This window comes from Myotis nattereri (genome assembly GCF_964212035.1).
Source record: "Myotis nattereri genome assembly, chromosome: 5".
In the NCBI taxonomy this organism is placed as follows: domain Eukaryota; kingdom Metazoa; phylum Chordata; class Mammalia; order Chiroptera; family Vespertilionidae; genus Myotis; species Myotis nattereri.
Window position 1 is genome coordinate 90,223,979 of NC_138080.1, and position 26,158 is coordinate 90,250,136.

The 26,158-nt window shown below is 51.5% G+C and overlaps 1 protein-coding gene across 7 annotated transcripts in view; it reads right to left on the reverse strand.

Annotated features, from left to right (window-relative positions):
* Window positions 1–457: 457 nt before the first annotated feature.
* Window positions 458–26,158, reverse strand: part of TNIP1 (TNFAIP3 interacting protein 1) — a 51,730-nt gene continuing 26,029 nt past the window's right edge. For 4 of the 7 annotated variants that reach the window (XM_081091046.1, XM_081091050.1, XM_081091045.1 and 1 more), the window contains 15 exons: window positions 25,809–25,894; window positions 24,104–24,184; window positions 22,141–22,332; window positions 18,555–18,649; window positions 16,643–16,763; window positions 13,420–13,509; window positions 11,547–11,612; window positions 11,280–11,411; window positions 8,584–8,712; window positions 6,538–6,666; window positions 4,497–4,622; window positions 3,897–3,962; window positions 3,190–3,354; window positions 1,776–1,866; window positions 458–1,223 (listed from right to left, as the gene is read on the reverse strand). In XM_081091046.1, the coding sequence (XP_080947172.1) occupies window positions 1,189–1,223; window positions 1,776–1,866; window positions 3,190–3,354; window positions 3,897–3,962; window positions 4,497–4,622; window positions 6,538–6,666; window positions 8,584–8,712; window positions 11,280–11,411; window positions 11,547–11,612; window positions 13,420–13,509; window positions 16,643–16,763; window positions 18,555–18,649; window positions 22,141–22,332; window positions 24,104–24,184; window positions 25,809–25,894 (1,604 nt within the window). In that variant the 3' untranslated portion in view covers window positions 458–1,188. The remainder of the gene's footprint in view (window positions 1,224–1,775; window positions 1,867–3,189; window positions 3,355–3,896; window positions 3,963–4,496; window positions 4,623–6,537; window positions 6,667–8,583; window positions 8,713–11,279; window positions 11,412–11,546; window positions 11,613–13,419; window positions 13,510–16,642; window positions 16,764–18,554; window positions 18,650–22,140; window positions 22,333–24,103; window positions 24,185–25,808; window positions 25,895–26,158) is intronic. The other 3 variants (XM_081091047.1, XM_081091051.1, XM_081091048.1) reach the window with 2 other exon arrangements.

Here is a 26,158-nt window from a genome sequence, read left to right on the forward strand (position 1 = left end):
GGAGATGGGAGGGTATGAGAAAGAAAAAAGACATGGAGTGCTTCGGGCCCTTGCTTTTTGGTTTCTACCTAGGCCCACTTTGCTTCTCTCAGCATTTGGAGTTTATGAAACATCTATTCTCATTCCCTCCCACAATTCTCCAAGGGCTGAGGCAAGGTGTTCTATTTGACGGGTGAGGAAAATGAGGCTCACAGAAGTCCCCGGCCCTGCCCAATGTCTCCTGATGAGCGGTGCGGGACTGGAATGTAGACCAGGTCACCTTCCTCTGCCCCTGGATGCCCCGTTCTCACGGAGGCTCTGAGCAGGACCCCAGGGACATCAGCCAAGAGTAATGGTGATGCTCTTGGGAGGCTGGGGGGTGGGGCGTGGGGTGGGGCACAGAGGACAGGGACCAGGAAAGCAGCATTCTGAGTGACTGGGATGGAACATTAGCCGCGACATAAAAACACCAGCTACAGAAACTTCCATTTGGGTTTATGTCCAAGATTCGTGCAAAGAGCTGCCCAGGGACGGACAGCCACCCCAATCCGGGCCTCCAGCACCACAAGCCTCCAGTGGCTGGGCCGAGGGCCTGGTCGCTTCAGGGTTGGGCCCCTCAGCATATGTGGCTGGCAGGGCTTCATCCCGGGCTGCAGTGGCCAGAGCAAGGCTGCCGTGGCGGAGGTGGAGGGCCCGCAGCAGAACATCCCTCGTTCTCTTCTACTCCCAGTGGCAAACCTCCTCTTCCCGCAGCTCCTCACAGAGGGAAGGGATGGGCGTGGTCTAGGTCCTGCTACTACAGAGCATGAAGCAAAATTAAACACACACATGAATTGAACGTGGTCCCCAGAGGGGCTGGAACCCCTTCTGGGGGAGTTTTGAAAGAAGGGTCTCAGCTGCACCCCACTCTTGTGACTGACGTCCCCCGGCGGATTCCACAAAGGATGGCAGGTCCTCTCTCCAGGCGGTGGCAGGACAGTGAGTTTTTTCCAGTCGCGCCAAAGGCAGGGCGCAGACAGAGCCTTCTGGGTAGAGCCTCCCCAATCTGCAAACAGTTCAGGTTGGGGCCAGGGCACAGGCAGGTGGCCCTCTCAGCTTCCTGTCGGCTCAGACTCTGGCCACACAGAGCACGTGGCCTCTAGTTTTTCAGAAATCTGAGGTCAGCTGGCTCTGCAGGACGAAGGTGGAGCCAAGTGAAGTAATCTGGTCTCACTGAGGCCCCTTGCGGTCATTTTTTGCTGAGTCTAAATAAACAAAAATTTTGAAGACTTAAAGATGAGGTGGTACAGTAGGTTTCAAAGTCCTGTGGAAACCAATACAGTAACAGTGAAAGTAACAGCTCGAGTGATTAAGTGCTACCGAGCGCCAGGCCCTGGGCGAGATACTGCAGGTACATTCATCATTCAATACATCCAGTTCAGCCCTATGAAGCAGACAGGTGACTATCCCTTTATGGAGGAGGGAGCTGGGGCCCACAGAGGTTTCAAAAACCGGCCCAAGTCCCAGTTCTAGGAAGTGGTGAAGCCTAGTCAGTCTTGCTTGATCCCAGACGTGGGGCAGTTCCGGAAGAGGGGACAGCCCTGCCCATTTGGCTGCCTCTGGGGAACATGAGAAAATGACTGAGCAGCCCAATCCCTCCTCCCAACCACTAACTCCTCCAACCTCACTCCCTCCAAGCTGCCTACAGCCTCGGCTCCCACACCTTCGTGAAGGGGCCCACGACCTCCGGGCAGAGCCCCCGTTTCTGCACAGCTGAGACCCTTCCCAGACCCCTCTGTACTGGGGATCACACTTACCTGGTTCTGCAGGCCTGGCTGTAGGCGAGTCCATCACTTGGGAGGTCTGATTGCGCATCCCTCCATAGGGTGGCCGCCAGGTGTATCCTGGCTGCAACAAAACGTGCTTAGTAATCAACAACCACACTGGAAAATTACAATAGCAGGTACTGAACACATAGTAATCAAGTATCCTCAGGGGACTGGTTCCAGGATGGCCCCCACCCCCAGGATACCAAAATCCAAGGATACTCAAGTCACTTGTATGAAATGTTGTAGTATTTGTATATAACCTACACACATCCTCCCATATACTTTAATCATCTCTGGATTACTTACAGTACATAATACAACATAAATGTTACGTAAATAGTTGTTATACTGAATTGTTTAGGGAATAATGATTTTTAAAAAGGTCTTGTTCAGTACAATCAACCACTGTAGGCCTAACTACATGGTGCATGTCAGCAACAACGTAACATTTTTTCCGGATATTTTCAAGCCACGATTGATTGAACCCAGGGATGTGGAACCGGTGGATATGGAGGGTCAACTGTAATGGAATCCTTACAATAATCCAGGCTGCCATCCCCGTTTTACAGATAAGGAAACTGAGGCTCAGAGGGGCTAAGTAACTTTTCAAAGTTCATCCATCTAGAAAAGTGGCCAAACATTTATTAGATCCCAGATTTCTATAACCCCAGAGTCAGCCTCTTAAGCCCCACGTTATACTGCAGTAAAGAATGGTCATAGGGAGAGAAGCTGAAAGAGAGGCCAGATAGGAGGCTGCTGGCCCTGTCCAGGTGAGAGTGGGGCTGCCGGAGGGGCTGTGGCAGAGCGACTGGAGAGGATGGGACAAGTGACAGCAGCTCTTTGGAGAAACAATGACCAGCAAGGAAAAGAGAAGAAAGGAGAGAGAGAGAGAGAGAGAGAGAGAGAGAGAGAGAGAGAGAGAGAGAGAGAGAGAGGAGAAGAAGAAGAAGAAGAAGAAGAAGGAGGAGGAGGAGGAGGAGGAGGAGGAGGAGGAGGAGGAGGAGGAAGAGGAAGAGAGAAAAGGAAACTGAAGAAAGAGAAGGAGAAAAGGGGGAGGGAGAGAATGCATGTGAGGAACTGTGGTGCCTGACCACACGTGGAAGTTAGAAGACAAAGTAAACCCACACTCTGACACCCTGGCCTGGTTGGGTGGAGGGAGTCCTCCTTGCTACCCAGCCCCCTTTCTCAGCCTTTTCTGTCGTACATCAGTGGCTCTGGGCTGGAGTCCTGCCCCTGGGATAGCAGGCCAGAGCCGGGCCCTGGACATCCGCCCGCGCAGCACAATGCTGTTAGGAAGGAGCCCAGAGTGGAGTTTCTGACACCCTCGCTTGACTTTGCCCTCTGGAAAGTGTCTGGGGTGGCCCTGTGTGGGTCCTGGGGTGAAGGAGGGACACAGACTCACCATAGGGTAGAGGTGGGAGTTGGGAAGTGGGGGCGGGTGCTCCATAGCCATGGGGGGCGGGGGGTAGCGGATCTGGGACCATTCCTCATAGCCGTGATGTGGCATGGGCGGACCATAGTACCCGAAGTATGGGTGGGGCTCCACGTGGTAGCGCTCTGCCGAGGCCTGCAAGAAAGGCTGATGTCTGGCTCTGGCCTGTGACAGGCTGCAGGGCCATCCCCAGGAACACCATCTCATCTCTCATCCTCTAGAACAGTGGTTCTCAACCTCTGGCCCTTTAAATACAGTTCCTCTTGTTGTGACCCTACCGTAAAATTATTTTCGTTGCTACTTCCTAACTGTAATGCTGCTACTGTTATGAATCGTAATGTAAATATCTGATATGCAGGATGGTCTTAGGCGACCCTTGTGAAAGGGTCATTTGACTGCCAAAGGGGTTGCGACCCACAGGTTGAGAACCGCTGCTCTAGAATGTTAGTTCTCTGAAGGACATGGGCACAGAAGGCTGGCACATGGCATGGAAGAGCAACAATGATGACAGCTAATGTGACCTGAGGACTTACTCCGTCCCAAGTCCTGTTCTAAGTGCTCTACTGCACTGCTCGCTAGTTAGCTGGGCGCCTGAGCAAACACTGCCTCTCCCATCAGACTGTAGCTCTGAGGAAGGTCAGTGAAGTTGAGGCTGCTTCCTCCCTGAGCCCCCTCACCTTTGCTTTCCTCTTCTGCTGTTTGAGGGCTTCTTTCGCCTTCTCTTCATCTTTGAATGCTTTTAGCTGAGGGAAGAAAGGAGGGAGAGAAGACTGTTGGCCCAGGTGCTTCCGAGCCAAGCCTGGACCCGGCCTTCAGCAGCCCCAGGGTTGATGGGCTGATGCGCCAGCGTGGGCTGTCCTGCCTGGCCCAGCCCTGGGGAAGGGCCCTGTGGGGCAAGCACAGCCCAGGCCGGGGGCTACGGTAAGGCCTGCTCACTGCGGGAAGTCTGGACGCCGGGCAGGAGGCGTCCGGTGCGCTCACTGCTTCTGCGCTTCCACATTAACATTTTCCAGGTGCATTCTGCGAGACAGTGGGGGGCTCAGGGCCAATCCCCGAATTTGCTCTTTAAAGGCACCAAAACTGACTGTGGAAAGGCAGAGCTAGAGGTTAGGGGCGGGGTGGGCATGTCCCCCTGAAATCCACAGAAACTTATAGCAGAGCTGGAAGGAGAAGCAGTGAGGATCCTGACATCCAGGCTCACAACCAGGGACCCTGCAATCCATGCCCCCGTCCCGAGGGCAGGCCAATGGCCCCTTCCTCGGGCCAGCTCTTCTCACCTGGGCGTTTGACAGGGTGACCTGGGCCTGCAGTTTCTCTACCTGCTTCTTCAGCTCTTCCTTCTCCTCATTCATGCGCTCCCGATCACTGCGCTCTCTCTGGAAGTCCTCCTCAAAGATCTTCACCTGCAGGGGTGAGGAGGGGAGAGAGGGAAGGGGTGAAGGGGGAGGGACAGCTCTGAGTGGAGGCTCAGACTTGCTGAGGCCCAGAATCCTGGGTTCACTGCTGAGAGTCACAGACATCAGAGCTGGTGTCACCCCATCTCGACAGCCCCCAGGGAGTGGGGAATGTGTACACCTCCAGCCCCACCCCCATCTTCAAACAAAGTAGTTCTGGATCCCCCTAATTTACTTTATTTATTTATTTACTATGTCTTAGATACATTATTTTTTTTAAAATATGTTTTTATTGACTTTTAGAGAGGAAGGAAGAAGGATAGAGAACTAGAAACAGCAATGAATGAGAAACATCAACTACCTGCTGCCTCTTGATGCCCCTAGTGGAGATAGAGCTCGAAAACCGAGCATGTGCCCTGACCAGGAATCGAACCAGTGACCTCTTGCTTCATGGGTTGGTGCTCAACCACCCATGGGGAGCCAGGTGTGGATCCCCCTATTTTATATTCTTGGCTTCAACACAGGGTTTCATTTAAACAAGGGATGCATGACTTTTTAAAATATATTTTATTGATTTTTCACAGAGAGGAAGGGAGAGGGATAGTTAGAAACATCGATCAGCTGCCTCCTGCACACCTCCTACTGGGGATGTGCCCGCAACCAAGGTACATGCCCCTAGCCGGAATCGAACCCAGGACCCTTCAGTCCGCAGGCCGACGCTCTACCCACTGAGCCAAACTGGTTAGGGCAGGGATGTTGACAGCAATTAGCCAGTCCAATCCTATCATTCTGCTTTGGCCCCAGAGGCGAGGCTAGGGGACCAGAGTGTGGATGGAAGACCTTCCGAGAGTAAAGGCTTACAAAGCTCTCCCACAGCTCCTGGGAGCCTGGCAGGGAAGAGGCTGGGACCTGCATGGCATCACATGGAAACACACGGGACAGCGTGACCTTTTCAACCTCCTTTCAAACCTCCCGTCCCTTGAGGAGAAAGTCTGTTTTATGCTAGTATGTCTTTAAGGCCTTTCTGGTATGTGTTAGTTTCCCTTAAGGTAGCGGTTCTCAACCTGTGGGTCGCGACACCTTTGGGGTCGAACGACCCTTCCACAGGGGTTGCCTAAGACCATCCTGCATATCAGATATTTACATGACGATTCATAACAGTAGCAACATTACAGTTATGAAGTAGCAACGAAAATAATTTTATGGTTGGGTCACAACACGAGGAACTGTATTTAAAGGGCCAGAAGGTTGAGAGCCACCGCCTTAAGGGAAGGGAATGAGGACTCAAGTTCAGAGTCTTCATCAGACAAGAGTATCCGGCTCAAGTTTAATAACACTATTTTGCTTGCTTACAGCTAGTTTTTTAATTATGGAAAATAACAAACAGGTTTTTCTATTTATGATAGTGATATAAAGCTCCTTTTTAATTACACTTATTGAAAGTAAGTATTTAAAACTTATTCTTAAAATACTAGGTAGATAATGGCATAGTTGGGGTAAGGATGGCTAAATCATAGAGCAGGGGTGGGCAAACTTTTTGACTCGAGGGCCACAATGGGTTCTTAAACTGGACCGGAGGGCCGGAACAAAAGCATGGATGGAGTGTTTGTGTGAACTAATATAAATTCAAAGTAAACATCATTACATAAAAGGGTACGGTCTTTTTTTTCAATAGTTTTATTCATTTCAAATGGGCCGGATCCGGCCCTCGGGCCGTAGTTTGCCGACGGCTGTCATAGAGCAATGACTAGTTAGGGACACAATGCTGGAAAGGATAAACCTATAACCAGACTGGGGTCCTGGCCAAAGCAGGAAGTGGACTACCAGTAACTGCTTCCACGTGATGCCAAGCCCATCCTGGTGCTCAGGATGCTCCAGCTCCCACTACCACCTCCTCCCTACCTGGCCTCCCCCCACGGCTCACCTGCTGTTTCAGCAATTCGTTCTGTGTGACCAGCTCCTGTTTTCTGAGGAGGCCCCCAGCTCCTTCTGGGTTCCCAAAGGCTGCTGGAGACGATGGGGAGGCCTGGATGCTCAGAGCTTCCTCTAGGGCCTGAGACCAGGAAGAGAGAAGATGGGTCCATCAGCGGAAGCCCTGAAAGTCAGGTTCCACTGACAGGGTCATCCTTAGGGGACTCCCCCCCCTTCCTGACAATAATGATAACAATAACCACCACTGCCAGTACTATTTAGTAAATGCTACCCTAGTCATTAATACTGTGCACACATCAGTTCACTGAATCCTCTCTACAGTCCCAGGAAGAAAAGGCTATTATGCCCATTTTACAGATGTGAAAACTGAAGTTCCGAGACCTGAAGTGATTTGTCCAAAGCCATACAGCAAGTGGCAACGTGGGGATTCAAATCCAGTGTGTGCTATTAACCAGCAGCCTAAACTTCATGAAGAAGGGAGAATTTCCCTTTCCCGGAGCAGGTGTGGCTCAAGCCCAGCACCCAGACCTAGAAGGAATATTAAGTCCCTCCAGAGAATCTTCAGTCTGGCCTGGCCTGAGATCCATCAGCTTTTACAACCCATTCCCACTAAACCAACCCTTCCATCCTCCTCTCTCCTGGAGTTAGATTAGACTGGATTTCAATTTCAACTCGCTCACCTCTTAAAAGGTTTTTATTAACTGGTTTTCTCCTTCAGACCTGTTAACTTGTTAGGCGAGAACTTTGGAACACCTCTCACGACTGGCCACCCTCATCCCACCTCAGCTTCAGCCCCTTAGACAGCAGGGCCTCTGCCCTCCACGTGGCAGCGTTGCCCAAGGTGCCTTCCTGGATGGCACGGAGGTCAAGGAAACCTCCCCCAACTTGGATGGGGTCCGCATTTGGTCAGCTTGACTCCTCCAGAAACAAAGCAGAGTCCAGAGCCGACTCGGGATGCTGCGAGGGGAGGCCATGGCTCCCTTTCAACCTCCTACTCCCTCTGCCCATTTTTTAGGTGGGAAGATGGAGTTCCATGGGCAGGGAGGGCCTGGCATCAGTCATCCACACCTGTGTCTGTCCCCAGCTATGCCAAGGAAACCTGGGGGGCATGATCCTGCCTGGGCCATCCCTATGACCAGCACCATGTACAGTATTCTGCCTGGATTTTAACCCCAAGTCCCCCAGGTCGGAACACATCACTCTTTTCTCTGAGATCAGGTCCCAAGGACCAGACTCATCATGATCAATGCTTTTCAAACACCAAAACCAACAGAGGGGAAAAGCTGGCCCATAGACTCAGCAACTCCAGGCCTTCAGAGAGGTTTCCTCCCAACGCTCCCGGCGGCAGTGCCTTCCTCTGACCCTGCACTGGAAGGTGGGCAGGGCCAGAAGGAGTCCAGGGAGGGTTCAGATGGCAACGTGGAGGCCCAGAGAGGGTACAGACCTAGCCCGTTCACTGCCACTCGCCTGACCCAGAGGAGAGGGTTTCTGCTTTCCCCAGCCCACCCGGGGCGCCCTGTCTCCCTGGGTCCTACTTCACAAGGGTGGGCACCCCGGGGCCTGTGCTCACTCACTCCCGTCAGCGAGTATTCCCTGAGCATGTGCTTTGTGCCAGGCACTGGGGGTATATGTCCCTGTGAAGACGTGCACCTCCCACCACTGCATGAGAAGACAGATGTTAAATAAGTAATCACAAGAAAATGCGAGAAGGGGCGGGAAAGAAGTTGCTGGTACTCCAGGTGCGCAGAACAGGGCGACCTGCAGATCTGTGGGAGGCCTCGCTGCACCTGAACCGTGAGCAAGGTGGCACCGAGTGAGGAAACGGCACGTACAGGGCAGGAGGGGAGCGAGCACAGGCTTGTCCCTGGCTGGCCACTGCATGCGGGGAGGAGAAGGCAGAGGTGGGAACCTCGGGTGACACCAGGCCCTCACACCCGTGCCTTGAGCCAGACCTGCCCTCCTGAGCTGAGGGTTGGGCGTGTGGGAGTTGGGCTGAGGGAAGCTCTGGTGCCCGAGGGACCGGGACCAAGGCGCCCACCTTGTTGAGCCGCTGGATCTCCTTTTCCTGGTAATCCCGCTGCCGGGTCAGCGGGCTCAGCTGGTCCTGCAGATACCTGACCTTCTGGCGCAGCTCCTTGGCCTCTGCCGACAGCTGCTCCTTGTCGGTCTGCAGGGAGCACAGGGTGGGTGAGCTGGAGCCTCTGCAGGAGACTGGGACCCCCTGCACGGCCGCCCCACCTCGCCGGCATGCCTCCTCTCTTGCTCACTCCGCAGCCCTCACGGTGCTCACACAGGGCGCCTGGGGTCACAGCAGTAATGCCCAAAGGGCCTGACCTCAAAGAAGAGGCACTTGTGGTTGAGAGAAAGGCGCTGGGTTCTGACACCAGCTCCTCCACCAGCTGAGACCTGGGGCACTGTCACAACCCCACAGCCCGCTCTGGTCTAAGCTTACCTATCTGCCATAGGCAAGGAGTTTCTTTTGTTTTTGTTTTTCTGTTAATCCTCACCTGAGGATATTTTTTTCCCTTTCATTTTTAGAGACAGTGGAAGGGAGGGAGGGGGAGAGAGAGAGAAACACTGATGTGAGAGATTGGCTGCCTCCTGCATGTGCCCCGACTAGGGGCGGGGATCAAACCTGCAACCTAGGTGCTCACCCTTGACCAGAAATCGAACCTGAGACCCTACGGTGGACAGGCTGATGCTCTAATCACTGAGACACACTGGCCAGGGCAAGGAGTTCTTAACATGAGTCACACATGGACCTCAGGAAGTCTGTGAGCCCCAAAACAGTGTAAAATTTTGCCTGTGCAATTTTCTAGGGAGAAAAGCCATAGTTTCTGCCAGATTTGCACAGGGATCTTCTGTGACACAGAAAGTGAGAAACCACTAAGAATCTCTAAAAGATCTTTCTGCTTTTTAGTCTCTGAACCTAGAGAGAAAACACTCAAAGAAATAAAAGTAGCATAAGGCAGAAAGTGTTCCTACACAGAGAAACAGTCCGTCCTGTAAGGTTAAAGAGAGAGCACAATAGCCGAGAAGAAATCAGGGAAGGCTTCAAGGTGGAAGCACTGCTCCAACACCCACTATGGAACAATCAGGGCCCCCTCATTGCAGGGCCACAGCTGGATTGGCCCTTAGAGAGCATCAAGTCCTAGCCCCTCTGTGTGAGGGGAAATGACTGTGCAGAGAGGGGAGATGATTTTTCCCAGGACACACAGTGAGCTGGGGTGAGAGCCCAGGTATCTTAATTCTGGCGCTCTCTCTCACCTTGCAAGTCACAGGAAGTGTTTAAAACAGGGACAGGCAGCCAGAGGTTGCCGAGGGCAGCCGTGGTCAGAACGGGGGGAGCTGGTCTGGACTCCTGCTGAAGAGGCTCCAGGATTAGCACGGCCTCTGTCGCCATGCGCCCTTATCTACAGGGCTGTGCTGTGTCTCCAAACATCCCACCTCCCCCCAGCTGAGAGGGAGGTGCTGGCAGATCCAGGGACGTGTCTACCTACTGATGTGAGCCAGGAGAAGGGACCAAAGAGCTAGGGGTCGCAGGCTGACAGTCACAAGATGTGACTGCACTGAAGAGAACAGATAGGCAGTGTCCTGCCTAATCCTCATCTTCAAGGGAGGGGTGGTCACGGAGGCAGGCGACAGCCCAGACAAGGCCCCTGGGTGACCTATGCTGATGAGAGGGAACTCTGAAATGCAAACTGTGTTGAAAATGTCCATTTTGAAGCTAAACAATAATAGCCTGGGCCGTTCCCATGAAAGGGACGGCATCACGACATAAATAAAATCTCCCAGAAGTCTGCGGGTCAGGCGGCCTTTCCTCTTTCAGCCGTAACAGGACCCCGAGGGCCTTGGCTGGAATCAGTCACACGGAGGACAGATCAGATGCTGCTTCTTCAGGGGGCAGATTCCTGGCCCCATGACTGAATCTGATGCCTCTGCCTGCCCCTCCCCGGTCCCTGTCACTTCTCCTGTGTAGTATCTAATACGCTTCAGCTTATTTGCTTCTGTAATTAGTTGTTTAGCATCTCTTCCCCCTCAAAGCGGGGACTGGACGGTTCAGCACTGAGTTTCTCTGCCCAGCACAGTGCCAAGTGTATGATCTGTTAAATAATGACTAGAGCAGTGATGGCGAACCTTTTGAGCTCGGCGTGTCAGCATTTTGAAAAACCCTAACTTAACTCTGGTGCCGTGTCACATATAGAAATTTTTTGATCTTTGCAACCATAGTAAAACAAAGATTTATATTTTTGATATTTATTTTATATATTTAAGTGCCATTTAACAAAGAAAAATCAAAAAAATGAGTCTGTGTGTCACCTCTGACATGCGTGTCACAGGTTCGCCATCACTGGACTAGATGAATGAATAAAGAAACTCTGTCCCCAACCAAGAGCCATCACAACTCAAACACTCAACAGCACCCACCCCATCAAGTGCCCCAGAGCCGGCCTGCTTCTCTCTCTTTTCTATTCTGTGCTTCCCTAGCCCACAGATTTTAATTGAACAAAAAGTTCTGTTAGAAAATAAGAAAATATAAAAAGCAATGGCTAATCCAATCTTCTCAATGTGTAGCTAGGAAACGGGGGCAAGGGGAAGGAACGTGCTTTTGCCTGTGGCCACACAGCCCTTTGCACCAGAGCCGGAGCTGGAATCCTGGCGTGTTTACTCCACTGGGGAGGGAGGAGCAGGCCTCCCCGAGCCAAACCCCCAGGGCCCAGCAGCCACACTTGCCTCCTCCATGTCAATCTTGGACTTGGCCAGGAGAAGCTTGCGGTCAAAGTCACGCTGCTTCTGCTCCCGCTCAGCTTCCAGGTCAGTCACCTGCTTCTGCAGGTCCGCCAGCTTCTGGCGCAGCTCAGTGATCTGGGTTCAGAGGCAGAGGGAGGGGGTGCGTGAGCGTGACTGTCCAAGGGACGGCGGCGGGGGGGAGGGGGGAGATGCACTGACAACAGCTGAGAACCTGGGCTCAGCCTTGACTTCCCATAACTCCCACACTACCTTCTGCTCGTACTGCTGCTTCATGGACCGGAAATGCTGGTCCCACTGTTTGTTCACTTCAAGCAGCTGTGGGAAGAGAGTAGGGTTAGCAGGGGATAAGCAGAGGACCACAGACAGCCAACTCCTCGCACACCAGCTTCCCCAGCAGCGCACAGTGTGTGCGAACGCTGGCTACAGACGCTGCCTCAATCTCTTGCTTCTCAATAAAACTCAGTGCTCCTCAAAGAGAGTCCCTCTATCACCCGCCACATTTTATCCTTCCAGGGCAGCGAGACTAACACCAAGACACAAAAACAGTATATCAGTTCGGTGTAGAATTATGAAACACACCCCCATTTAGAGGGCAGTTTGGGACTATGTATAAAAACTCTAAGTTCTCGTTCTCTCTAACCCCGTAATTCTACTCTAAAAATAGTAACCAAAAGAAGCATAAAAATATATGTATATTGTGATCATTTCTACGTCTGTATTACAAAACAGTCTAGAGGCCAACCTAGGCATAGGAGATGGGTGTCAGTATTACAGGGTAGTCAGAAGCGGAACGCCATGCAGTTGTTCAGAAAACCTAATGTGCTGCCTCAGTCTAAGGCGACACTACTTATTTGTCATACTCTCGATATAACAATTCCTCCGGGACCGAAAACAATCCTACATCACAAATAAAATGATGGGAAAGGGTATCCCAATTTCAGGAACATAAAATAAAAAGTACTCAGAATTAAAGAAATATATATATTAAATATATACATATATATTAAAGGTATATACATATGTACAGGTATATGTACATCCTTAAAGATATATTTTATTTTAAAGAAAAAAAGAAATTTGTAATGCAATATGTACAATTTTTTCTGCTATTTTAAAAACCAGATTATACATTAGTGAGTACATAGACGAAAACAAGGAATATGTAATGAATTGCTACTAACCGTTAATTGTTACTCTAGGAGGTGAGATTCTCAATCTTTTTATAATGAACATTATATTACTTTGCTAATCAGATAAAATACCTTAGGGCAATGCAAGCAGGAAACTAAAATTAATATGTACATAGGTAAAGGACTAATGGAGCCCGCCTTCCCAATGTGCTGGGGCCAGGGAGGCAGAAAGGCCCAGGACCAGGAGAAGGATGGAGCACCGCAGAGAGGAGGGGCTCAGAGAACAAAGGGGGCTGGGCTCCACCTGGGGGCGGGAGGTGGAGGGGGAACAGGCATGAGACAAGGAAATAGCCTTGATCTGGGGGTTCTCAGCTGGTTAGAAGCAGTGCCATAAGGCCTGGGATCTCCCTCTATGACAGTCCCCTCCGCAAACCAGTCAGAAGGTGACTGATGAACCCCAAGCTCCCCATTCCTGAGGCTGAAACTCACCCACTTTATCACAACCTCTTTCCACCATTCAGGTTTAGCTTTCCCAAATTACCCCTCCCCTACCAACAATTTTAGGCGGCTGTGCCCCAAATGCCACCTCCTCAGAGTGACCCTTGTGGGCAAGGGGACTGACCAAGAGACAAGATTCCAGGACAGCCTGGCTGGGTGGCTCAGTTAGTTGGAGTGTCAACTCATACACCAAAAGGTTGCTGGTTCGATTCCTGGTCAAGGCACATGCCTCCATTGCAGGTTTGATCCCCAGTTGGGGCACATACAGGAGGCAAACCGTCCATGTTTCTCTCTCACATTGATGTTTCTCTCTCTCTCTCCCTTCCTCAAAATCAATGAAAACATATCCTCAGGTGAAGATTTAAGAAAAGTCCAGCGAGTTATGGGCAGATGGTTCAGCGGTCACCATGGCAACTCACCATGGTGACCTCGGACTAACCAGGGCCAGGGGACAGGGAGGGCCTTAGTCCTGTGGGTCCTAGGAGGCCACCTACTTCTGTGCGCTGCTGCTCCAGCACCTTCACCTTCTTCTCGGCTGCACCCAAGGCTCCCGCCTCTGGGATCTTACTTGCTGTTGCACTAGCCTGGGGAGAAACACAGAGGGGCCTTTAGCGAAGCTTCAGATAACAATACTCTCACTGATCTAAGGCTCCTCACCTAGCTGTTTGTCCCCACCTCTCTACCCTCCCACCCACCAGGACACTGCTACACATCCCAGCCATGACTAAACCCCCTCGGGAAGTCCACAGGGGCTCCTAGGCCCTCCTCCCACAGTCACTTCTTTCCCTGCTCAGGCTCTATCTCTAAGGCACTGCCAACTGCTCTCCCCTCCTCCATCCCCATGTCAACCCAAAATCCTCTGGCCTGGAGGTAAGAGTTATATATTTTTAAATGTTTTATAAAACAATTACTTTAAAATGTTTTTAGGAAGATACAAAAATAAAGATGTCTATGTCATTAGTACACGTACACATACTTCCTAGCTCTGTTCTCTGAGAGAGCCTAAAGCAGTGACACTCCAGTAGCAACGAGCACACCTAAGGCCCAGATCTTGGTTCCTAAATACCATTCTCCAACAACAAGGAACAGGACTCCTTGGACAAGGGGTTAATTCTAGGGCTGGGGCAGGGAATGGGTTTGGAGCATCTCATGGTGTCAGAAAGCAAAGTGCCAAAAAAATAATGATAATAATAACAGCCTGTCAAATGGGCATAGGAGACAACTTGAAAGAGCTTCCCACAGCCAAGCTGGAACAATGTAAACCAGAAAAATAAAATCGTGATAATACTGGGTTACAATCCAAAGAATAAAATAAATATCCTTGAGTCCATAGTGGTAGAAAAATAAAGCTGAATAATTAAATAAATGGGGCGAAGGAACACTCTTCCTTACAGAAGAATTCCAATTAGTGACTGTGGAAAGAATGAGGGAAATGCAAAACTGCCATTATAATACTACAGCTCTCCTAATCACTGCAGTGAGTCACCAATGGATACCGAAGCTAGTGAGCGAAAGCAGAAGGAGAAACAGGGCATCTGCATAGCCTCCAAGTTTCTCCTAAAAATAAGTGTTTAATAATTACAGAGAGAAATTCATCACTTTATACAGAGAAAGCTGACAGACACCCACTTCGCCACAGCAATGACACTTGACATGATGCAGTAAGGAGGGTGAGACTCCTGTGATGTTCTTGCCCAAGTCCACAGCCCCAATCCAAGCACGGGCAAACATCCCATAAACCCAGATTGAGGGATATTCTACAAAAGAAATGGCTAGTATAACCCGAAAGTGTCAAGCTTATGAAAGACAAGACAAGGAACCCTGGGACCTGGGACAGATTGGAGGAGACTAAAGAGTCGTGACAACTAAATACAATGTGGGATCTGGAATCACGGTACGGAAGAGCATGAGGGAAAAACTGGTGAAATCTGAAGTCTGCAGTTTAGTTGACAGTACTGTGCCCAAGTGTATTTTCTAGTTTTGATCACTGAACCATGGTTTTGTAGGACTTTAAGGCCTGGGGTGAGCCCTGAGAGCAGAACTTGGGAGGCTCAAGTGCCCCCTGCAGGCTAAAGTCTGTAAGCACACCACAGAACCGGAAGTAAAGGGAGCAAGCTGGGGGAACCCTCCAGGGACCACCACCTCCTCTGAGAAAGATGAGATGGGCCTGACCCTAGAAGCCTGCTGCCTCCTGGAGGGGAGCTGTGCTTAGCATTACTGGGGAAGGAGGAAAAGGGGGTGCCAGGCTCCCAGAGCGTACATTCTTAACCTCCACAAAGAAGAGAGGAGTCAGACTACCTGGCTGCTGGCACCCAATCTGCCATTAAAAGCAACAGCTAATGTTCACTGCTGACCACGTGCCAAGCACTGCACCTACTCTATAGGCACATCACTGAACCCTCCAACTACCCTCTGAGATAGGTGCTAATATCGCCATTATGAAAGGAGGAAACTGAGGCCGGAGAGTATGTAACTCGTCCAAGGTGGCAGCAGCATTCAACCCACATGGGACTCCAGGGCACTAGCTTCACCGCTGCCCATAAGCCCACAGAGCCTTCCTCTGGGCAGGGTGGAAAGACCATCGGCCTTCTGGGGAGTCAAGTGAGATGAGGTGATATTAAAGGGCTTTGGAAAAGTGAAGAGGCCTGCCCACAGAATCCCAAGAAACCAAGTCACTTCCACAAGAGGACAAACAAGGCAGACTCCGACGGGAGGGGCAAATGGAAGCAGAGATGGCCACTTCCCAGTGTGGTTCCCGGCCCGCCTCGGGTCCGCCTCACAGCGAGTGGTGCAGGAAGCTTGGTTAGTGATGCCACGTGACCTCTACAAGGTCATGCTTTCCAGCCTCCAGGCAAGGCTGGGTGATGGAGCAATAGTCCTGGCTCTGCCTACCTTACAGGGGAAAAGAGATCCAAACAGGACGATGGATTGGATTTTTGAGTCTTGGGTAAACGTAATAGTAAGAAGTAATTAAGTTTTACTAGGACACTTACATAGGTGTGGGGCTTATTAAATACAATTGAGTCCTGCTGTGCAGCCATTAAACTCCATTAAAGGGGAAAATGTGTTAGTAAGAAACTGGGACTCAGCCCTGCAGCCAGGGGAAAGGCCCTGACAGGGCAAGCAGCCAGCTCCTGCCTGGGGACTGGATTGTGAGCCAGGGATACAGCAGCGGTGGTGGGTAGGGGGCAAGTGGGCTGGCCTGGTGGCATTACCAGGCCATGTCCCCCTCTCTCCATGTCAGAGGCTCCCGCGGGCAATCACAGGAGCTTAGCAGAGTCCCTTGAGAAGCCAGGAATGTCTGAGATGTCATGCTGACGCTCAGGAGCCACCCTGTAAAGTGGGATGTGCTCAGGGAATGTGCTCACACTGAGCCAAGGACTCGACCATCGTCTTTGAGCAATGGAACAGGAGCTATTCCGCCTGGAGAAGAGAGGGCTGGTGGGGGCCACAGAGCCATGGTCCTGGCTGGCAGCCTGCGTGCGTGTTGCAAGGAATGGATGCTCCATGTGGCTGAAGGCAGAATAAGCATTGAGCGGTGGAAGCTCCATTGAGGTGGACTGTCAGGCCAAGCTAAGGAAAAGCCATCTAACAACTAGAACCTTCGAACAGCGGAACTGGCTGAGAAGGAGGCAGTGAGCTCACTGCCACTGGAGGCGGCAATGGAGGCTGGCAACAGCAGGCGGGATGCTGTGGAAGGAGTTTCTGACCACATACCTGCAGCTGTCCAGCTACCCCCTTCTTGCCTGCGCCTTCCATCTTGGGTGAGCCTGGTCGCCTGCAGACACCCTCTTTGCCGCTGGTCATCAACAACTTCTTGAGCTCCATGTTTTCCTCCCTGGGTCGGAGGCAAATACAGAAATCATGTTGCTGGCTCTGGGTTAAAGACCTACTATTCATCTGAGTTGCAGCTGAGACCTGGGGTGTAAGGCAAGGCCCTGAAACCTTTCCTCTGGTGCAACCAAAAGGCATCCTTAACCTCCTTGTGGCAATCTGTGGGCTTCCCTAGGAGTCGCCAATCATCACCGCAGGGTGTCCCCAACTGGGATGCCTGCAGACATGGGATCCTCAGGACGCAGTCAAACCTGCATTAAATCCTAGATCACACTCTAGTGATCCTCCCCAATTATATTCCAACTCCCGGTGTGGAGCAGGGGAAAAGTCTCAGCGTCATGTCTTGAGCATCTTTCTTGTACTCGCCAGTCTCCCTTGTTAAAAGGGGGATAGCCGCCCAGTCGGTGCGGCTCGGTGGTTGAGCCTCGACCTATGAACCAGGAGGTCACGGTTTGATTCCCTGTCAGGGCACATGCCTGAGTTGTGAGCTCAATCCCCATAGGGGGAGTGCAGGAGGCAGCCAATTGATGATTCTCTCTCATCATTGATGTGGTTTTTTTTTTTTTATCTCTCTCTCTGAAATCAATAAAAATGATTTATTGAGAGAGAGAGAGAGAGCGAGCAGGCTTCAGGCTCAGGGCCTTCAGTGGGCAATGGTACTTTGCCAGAATCAACAACATCCTCTGATTTTTCACTACATTTATCGTTGGAATTACCTTTTACTTAGTAGAGGTAATGCTGTCTTCCATTTACTTTAGTGAAAGCTTTCTTTATAGTATTTTTTTTTAAGTCAAAACATGATTCAAATTAAAGTAAATTCTTAAGTAAATAACAAGATAGGTGATACAGGACATAATAAAAGTGTGACTGGAATATGGAAAATATTTATGTTCTGTTTGCCAGCTGGGTTTCCACGTAATAGAAAAACAAAGAAGTAAAGTGGCTTTCCCAAGGTCACACGGCTTTGTACACCTGCTCTCTAATCAGGAATCTCCCCCAGCCTGGGCTTTTGGATCCACGGATGGAGTCTTAGAGCTATAAAACTCCAGCTACTTGGAAGTAAACAAATATATGCAGATTCAAAGTGGCACGGTGGCTCAGTCGTTACTATTGCTCTATCCGGACCTCACATGCCTCTCTGGGCCTCATTCTCCCTCTGCATAATGAGGTCAAGGTTTAGCCCCTGAGATCTCACAGGCCCTTCGAGTTCTGACAGTCAAGATCGGTGTTTCTCAAGTGTGATCCTGGACCAGCCGACATCATAATCCCAGCGGCCCTTCGGAACATGCAGATGCCTAGGTCTTGCCTCAGACCCACGGTCTCAGAATCTTGGTGAGGAGGGAGGTGTGGGAGTGTAAAATGGGGGCCTTGCCTGATCCTCGGTAATCCTAGTGCATAATTAAGTCCATGAGCCACTAGCCCTGATGAGGGAGCCCTGGCTGTTCTCAGGAATACAGAGCAGAACAGGATGATGGCCAGCAGGGGGCAGCACAGTCCTGAGCTCTCCTACAACCAGCCAGCAGCTGTTCACAGTTCACAGGCTAAGCTTAGGCGTAGGCTCCCAAGGAAGGAGTGCAATTCGTACAGACCTTCTGAAGTTCTCAAGGCACTTTATAAATAGACACCCCGCAAGGTACCCAAGAAGAAGAACCAAAGACATCCAAAGCAGGGCTTTGGGCAGAGGCCTCAGAGCTCCCCAGGCCTCTGAGCCCTCAGCCCAGAAATCACTGCCATGCACCCGCCCCCTCCTCGGCCATCTGACTCCTCATCCCCGCTCTGAGGAGCCTGGACTTACCGCAGCCTCTCAGCAGCCTGATCCCGCTGTTCCAGGCCCTTGTCCAGTTTGGCCTTCAGGGTCTCATTCTCCTTCCGAAGCTGCTCACACAGGGTCTGAAGGGCAGAGGGGTAGATGAGGACAAGGGAAGGGGAGGGGTGCATCCCTAATCCACGCTGATGTTGGAGGACAGGACAGGGGCTGGGCCCACCCAAGCTCCTTTAAGCATCCTCATAAAGCCAGCCATGAGGATGCCCACACAAGAATCAGCCAAAGGGCCTTTTCCTTCTCCAAGGCAAAGAGCTCCATCTCCCCTCCTTCACTGCTGTTCCCTCATCCTAGAACACTCTTCCCCACAGGCCTTCCCGATTTCTCCTCCTGCTTCAAGTTAGCCTAAACACCACCTCCTCGGAGAAGCCCTCCCTGATTTCTACATCCCAGTGAGTTAGGTCACCTCCATTATCCTTGCTCACAGCCCCCTGTTCTTGGTACTTGTGGCAATGAGAGCTGAAGAGCCATTTTTGTCCTAATTTTCTTAATATCCAACTCGAACCCACCCTCTCTAGTCTGTGAGCAACCTGAGGCCTGGGACCCCTCCCCATTCTCTTGTCCACTGCCAGATCCCAGCCCAGCTCAGGGTCTACACAGGCTGACACTTAACTCTGTTAAAGGAACGTACGACTGAATGACTGAATGGCCAAACGAACAACCAGTAAAGATCTGAGACCTAGAGCCCTACAAGCTTAGTCGATTTGGGAAGTGGACGATTTGGGAAGTGGACGAGGCTTCCACGGTGGTCAAATGGCACGTCAGAAGACAGGGTATCCGGTCAACTCCTCGGGTGTGGCCCAGGCTTCCTTCGCCTCTGAGCCACAGTTCCCTCCCCTACAAAATGTGGGCAACTGCGCCTTCTCTGCCTCCTTCGTAGGGTCCCTCAGAGGACAAACAAGACCGAGAGAGGGCAAGCACCTTTGAACTGTCAGTCCCCTGATAATACCTGACGACCTGTGTTCTAAGAGCTTTGAGGTGAGGGCATATAAGATGGACAGCCAGACTCAGGGCATTACAGACGGGGAAGGGAGGGAGGTGCAGAATAGCAATGGTGCTGTGCCGTGTCGTACCGAGTACTCAATCTTTAACAAATACTGAGTGAGCACCTAACTGCGCCAGGCACATGGCTGGGTGCTTTTCCACTCACTGCATCATAGGAGCCTCACAGTGTCCTCAAAGCAACATAATTCATGTCTATTTTTAAAGTAGGTTAAGGCAGGTGAATTAATTTGCATGAGGTTGAACAGCTGTTAAGAACCACCAGGGGGATTAAACTCCATCTGGCAGGCCCTAATCTGGTCTCTCCCCAAACTTCCCCTCTCCCCCCTTGCTGTGGTCATGTGACTATTTCTGGGCAAGGAAAGGTGAGTGGAAGTGATAAGGGTCTGTCCTGGGCTGGCCCATACACATTCTCTTGTCTCTCTTCCTGTGGCTGCCTCATAATCCAAAGGGCACAAGATGAAGGGGCCGCTAAGTAACTGAGGAGCAGAAATGAGGAGTCCCTGCCACAGGGATTGAGGGAAAACTTTTGTTATCCTGAGGGATTTCAGAGTTGTTTGTTTCCCAGGAGAGACTTGGGAAGGCATCAAAGCCTGAACTGGGGATGGTTGGACATGAGAGGTCCGAGGCAGAGAACAGAAAACTACTGTAATTAGTTCCAATGCCTAGCAGAAGCCTTGCGTCATAGCTGGCCTTGAAAATGTTGTCGAGTAAACCAAGAAACAAATCCACAAATGAATGAAGAGGAACCGGATTAATTTGCCTCTACCCACAGGCGGGGCAAATACCCAGGATGCCACAGCCCTGGGTGGGGCCTCCAGGGAACAGAATGTCCTGCTCCTGGACACTAAGGGAAGGCCAGGATGTGCTGTCCACCTTTCTAGGCTAGAGGGCTGTTCCCTCCAAGCTTCTGGGGAAATGCCCTGCGCACAAAGCAGCTGACGGAGGTGAGTTGTCACAAAGGTCACAGTCCATTGAAGGGGCTAACAGAGCTCACCTGTGAGTTCCTTAGTCCACTCACTCACTCATTCATTCATTTGCTCACCAAATGTGCATTAAGCACCTATTTAGTGCCAGGCACTGGGGTACAGCGATGCATATAACAGACACAGTCCCTGCCCCTCCTGTGAGGCTTATATTCCAGCAGGAAGTACAAGGAAAAAAGCCACAAAGCAAATAAACCACCTAATGCAATAAAACTATTACAAACTATGTTAAGAGCTAAGAAGGAAATAAACAAGGGCCTGGTATAAAAAACAACAGAGGTAGACAGGACCCCCTTTGATGAGGCCAAATGTTGACACTGAAAATTCTGTCACCCATGCGATGCACCGGCTTCGCCTCCCCGGAGCTCAGTTTGACACCTCTAAGCCTTGCTGACATCTGAGAATCTCCCTCAGCCTGGCTCTCGGGCTCCAATCACTCCTCCAGCCTTGCCTCCCTTGTGCCCTCACCTGAGGGGGGTTGGGGGTCCTGCACTCTCCTTGGGGTCCTCTGCTCCCCACATCTCTCCTCACACTGTCTCCAGCCTGGATGCCCTTCTGCTCTTGTCAACCTAGGCCCTTCTTAAGGTCACACCTGGTAGACTTCTCGCCCATTAACTGGGCACGTGAGTGTTTGCTGCCACGAATGAGACCACTGACCAGTGACTGGAGTAGGAGGGCCCGGGAGGGAGGCAGGGGACTTAAAGTTACAGCCCTGTCACTGAGGGGACAGGTGCTCAGGTCCTGAGCAGGTTCCCCAGGAGCCTCAGTTTTGCCATCTGTGAATCCTGCCCTACCCCCAAGCCCTCAAGGCTAAGACCCCCGGCCCAGTATGGCAGTCTGGTCATCATCAAATCCTAACAGTGACCACTTTTTGAGCACTTAAATGTTCTAGACTGGACTTCATTTATTACTCCCAGCAATCCCATGACCAGGCACTCCCAGCACCATGCTACTGAGAGGGACAGTGAGGGACAGAGAGGATAAGTGACTTGTCCAAGGTCATACAGCAATAGAGTCCCTACTGAAACCAAGGACCATATGGCTTCAAGGCCTGGGCTGGCCTAGAAGTCAATCTGGCTTCATTCCCACGGCACGGGGAGGGTTATGAAAGGAAGCCTCCTCTACTGGGAGATAAGCTGGGATGGTGGTGGAGACCATGGGCTTTGGAATATGACAGGTTGAGGTTCAAATCCCAAGTGCACCATCTATCAGCTGGGCAACCTGTGAAGTGGGGATAATGATGCCCCCCTTGCCTTGGTCCCCTCCCTTTCCCCACCTGTCTGTCGGTGAAGAACAAGGCAGGGTTGTTCCCAGCCTGCCCACATCCACGACCCCTAACCATGAAATCTGCATTGCCCATCCCATATTTCCCAACTTCCTTCCTCTTCCTCACCCCTTCCCACAACTTCCTTACCCTGCTCACCACCCCAAACAAGAAGCCCAAAGTCAGCCCCCAATGGCAACATTCTCCGAAGTCCCCCGAGTACCCTGGATTCCCAAGAAGAGCTAGAGGAGGAGGGAGGGGAAGCACACCTGCCCACCCCAGGTGACCCTCTCCCGGCCAGCCTCACCTGCAGGATGGAGGTGCGCTGCTCATTCTTGTGCACCTTGGAGGCTAGCCGGTTAAACTCGAGGGCCATGCGGCCCAGGTGGGTGAAGAGCTGGCTGTGGTCCGGCTCCTCGGCGCACACGCTCAGGGTGGTCTCCAGGCGCTGCAGGTGGAGCATCAGGTTGCTGTCCTCGTGGGGCAGGGGACCCAGCTCCTGGCGAGGAGGGGAACAGGGCCGTTCTTTACCAGGGTCTGAGTAGGCGCTGTCAGCCAGTCTCCTGCTTCCCCATTCCTCATGACTCAGTTTCCCCCTCTGATCCCAGCTCAGCCCAGGGAAATTCTCCAGTTACGCAGGTTCCCTGTCTGGGGCTGACTCACAGGGCAGGACCGGGACTCCCAGGCCAGCAGCTAGCTTACCAGCAGTAGAGCCACTTTCCTCCCACACTCTGGGCCTCCTCGAGTGCCTGGGGGTGGATCGCTCATCTGTTGGGCTTCGGAATCCTCATCTACCAAATGTGCACACACCCGTTGCCTCCCTCTGTGCTCACAGGGTGCTCAGGAGGGTGAACTGCCACGTGAAGGCAGCAAGCCCAGGAGAGGGGTCTCACTCCATGCACAGTACTGCTCCTTTGGCTTAGGGAGTCTTGCTAAGGGAGCTACACAGAGCAGAGCTGCCTGACTTCCATGTCTATTGTGTGTCTTCTGGGGAATAGCTGCAGCATTCATCAGCTTCTCAGAGGAACCAAGACTCAAGACAGGTCAAGAACCATAATCTAGATATTTCACAGAACCCAATCCAGTAGCATACCGTGGGCAAGGGAGTCCAATGTCAACAATCAATCAATCTTTCTCTCTCCATCTCTCCTGTGTCTAGAACATTCCTTCCGAAGACAGTGCCTTAGTTATGCCAACACTGTGCCTGAGGATCCAGAGTGGCCCCTTGCAGCTAACTGCTACCCTGCCAGGCATCTGAGACCCCACCGTCCCCACACAGCTCCTATGGCTCCATTCCCAGTGTTCCCTCTGCTCATCCTTCCTGGCCTTGCCCATGTTTCCACTCTTCTAGCAGGCATCCCCTAAACATGGATGTTGCAGGATGGTAGAGCTATGGGGAGCCTCCGGGTTCAGGCTGGGAAACTAAGCTACAAGGAACAGGAACTTGCCCAGAGCCGCCCAGTGGCTCAGTGGCAGCACCAGGACTGGAACTGAGGCTTCCTGATGCTCAGTAAGTGCCTATGCAATACTGTTAGCACTTTATTCTAACAGGAGATAACGCGGCTTCTTGGACTCTGCATTCATCCTCCACTGCCTCTCTTCATAAAGGATTTGAGGTGGCAAAAGCTGCTCTATTTAAGGTCTATGAATTGCTTCATCCACTCATCTCCCCAACTAGCCTACAAGCTCCCAGAGGGCAGGGAGGCTGTCTTGTCTTGACTCAGCACAGACTAGGCACATGGTGGGGCTAAGAAGGAACTTATTAATGAGATAATGTTACTGGTCCAAGGTCAAAGGGCAAATACTTTCTGAGCAGGGGGTTCTTGCCGCCTCCACCAGCTTCTCAGAGCCCTCAGAGACAGAGCAGGGTAAAGGCACAGAAGTTCCCAGGAGACAAAACTCAGAACCTTTCTAACACTCAGCCTGCACAAAAGGGTAAACTGCTTGGCTAAGCTGCTCTGGGTCTCCCTGACCCTTTCTGTTCCACCTTCTAGGAGCCCACTGGCCCAGAGGCTGAGTCATAGTGTGTGGAGGTGCCCGGCATTCATGGAGACCAGCAGGGCTTTCACAATGATTGGGAGCCTGTGTGACCCAAGTAGGGGAAGTCACCAGCAAGGGATTTGCATGTTTGAGAAGCATCCCCTCCTCCGGCCCCCCACGGGTCCCCAGTTGACTCCAGGGTGCCCAAGGGACCCTGTGCCTCTGACCCAGGGCAGGTGACTGAAACAGAGAGGAGACATGGGATATGCCGGGACCTGCCATCCACTCACCATCATGTTTCTGGTTTGGCCGCTGCTCTCGGGTGGAGAATTCTGCTCGTTGGGAACCACTTCAAATTCAGAGGAAGTGCCCTGTGCAGAAAGGGAGTTAGTTACAGGCTGCCTGAGAGAAAAAACACTCAACCCACAGCTGACAGCAGCAGGGAGGGGCAGGGAATGGAAGGACAAAAATCTCTTCTCACATCCAGTTCATCCCGGCAGCCCCTCCGTGCAGAGCTGAGCTCCCCGGGCGGTTACACATCAGTTCATGTGCGACCATGAAGCAGGATCCCAAGTCTGCCCACAACCCACTCACTGTGAGGTCTGAGCTTACAGGCCCTCTGTGACCAGTTTCCTCATCCGGAGAACAGGGATATTGGGCTAGCTGACCTTGAACCACCAGAACTTCAGGATCTTTTCTTTTTTAAACTTGTACTTTTAAAATCTCTCCCACAGAGACTTAAAATGTTTTCATGAACTCCATTATGGTGAGAGAGTTATATCCCCTTTGGTCAGATAAGGAAACTGAAGGTACTTTGTTAGCTAATGCAAAAAGTAGGGGGTGAACCCAAGGCCTGCAAAACCAATGTTCCTATTACGGCCTCAGAGCTGTCTCCCAGGTCCAGGTGTCCCCCTGACTGTTCGGATGGAGAACAGACAGCAGTCAGTGTGGCCACACAGAGGTGGTTCTGTGCCAGCCTTACCAAACCAGCTCCAGAAAACCCTATTCTCTCTCTCTCTTCCTCCCTCCCTTCCACTCTCTCTCTCTAAAAAATAAATAATACATAAATAAATAAATAAATAAATAAATGGGAAAAATATCCTCGGGTGAGGATTAACAACAAAGAATAGTGAAATCTGAGTCTGAACTTTGATGCTTTATGAATGGGGTCAGGAATCTGTTACATAATGTGAAAATTAAAATTTCAAAGACATTTCTATTAAAAAAAAAAAAAAAAGACTCCCAGCCTTTTTCTCATCTCTCAGCCACTCCAAGTGGAATGTACTGGTTGTGCAACCAACAGATAGGCCAATGGTCCCTCTGAACTAGTAACTGGCTCTGGGATTGCTATCAACCTGGTCAAAAAGTCGACTGCAGCCTTCTCTCGGAAAGGGCAGATGGATGGGAATGGACGGGAGGATCTCCACTCGCTGCTTCTGGATCTCTGCTCTGAGCCTCATGGCCACCAGGAAGCCAGCTCTGAATCTTGGCAGTGTCCTATAAAACCTCACGTTCACCTCTACATTTCCCCCACTGTCTGCGAGACCGTGGAAAATGCTCTTCTCACTTTGGACCTGATCTGTAGGATAAAGATGCTACAGGATACGATCCCTTGAGTCTCTTCCAGGCCTAGGACACCAAGCAAAACGTCTCGAGGCGACTCTTCGGCCCCTCTGAGAATGAGTTCTATGTCACATCCACCTGCTTTCCTAGCACTGTGTAGTAGGTAGATACATGCTTCACATTCTGCAACTTAGCATAAGGGAGGAACTCCTTGTGCATAGCAGGGTCTTCCTAGCAAGTTTTAATTGTGACCTTCATTTAAAGATGGGGAAACTGAGACCCCAGAGAGCTTGAGATCGGCCTGCCCTACATCACCCAGCAAGTCAGAACCTAGGCTTCCAGACGCCAATCCTCTCTCTTCATGTCCTTATATCTGCCAAAGGGACTTCGAAGTCCAGGCAGCTTTCAGCCAGGACTCCAAATGCAACTTACACTGGATGGAGGTTTTTGGACTGGTTCTGGCTTGTCACTGGGGGGTGCAGGGTCAGTAGGGGGTGCTGGGACATTTGCATCCTTTCCTGGAGAATGGAGAAAACATAGATGAGCAGTAGGGAAAGGGGAAAGCCCAGACACCGCCCCCTCCAGGACAGTCCTGGCCAGAAGACGTCTCCGAGTTCCCTCCAGGAGTCTGGGAAAATGGGAGGTGGTCCCACCAGGCCCAGGGACCGGCCCTGGAATAGCGGGGACAGAACTTGGGCAGAGAGACCAACTTCCCTGGACTTGCTGGCCACTGCTTTCTGCTCCCCTAGACCTGCCTCAATAATGACAGGATGATGATTAAC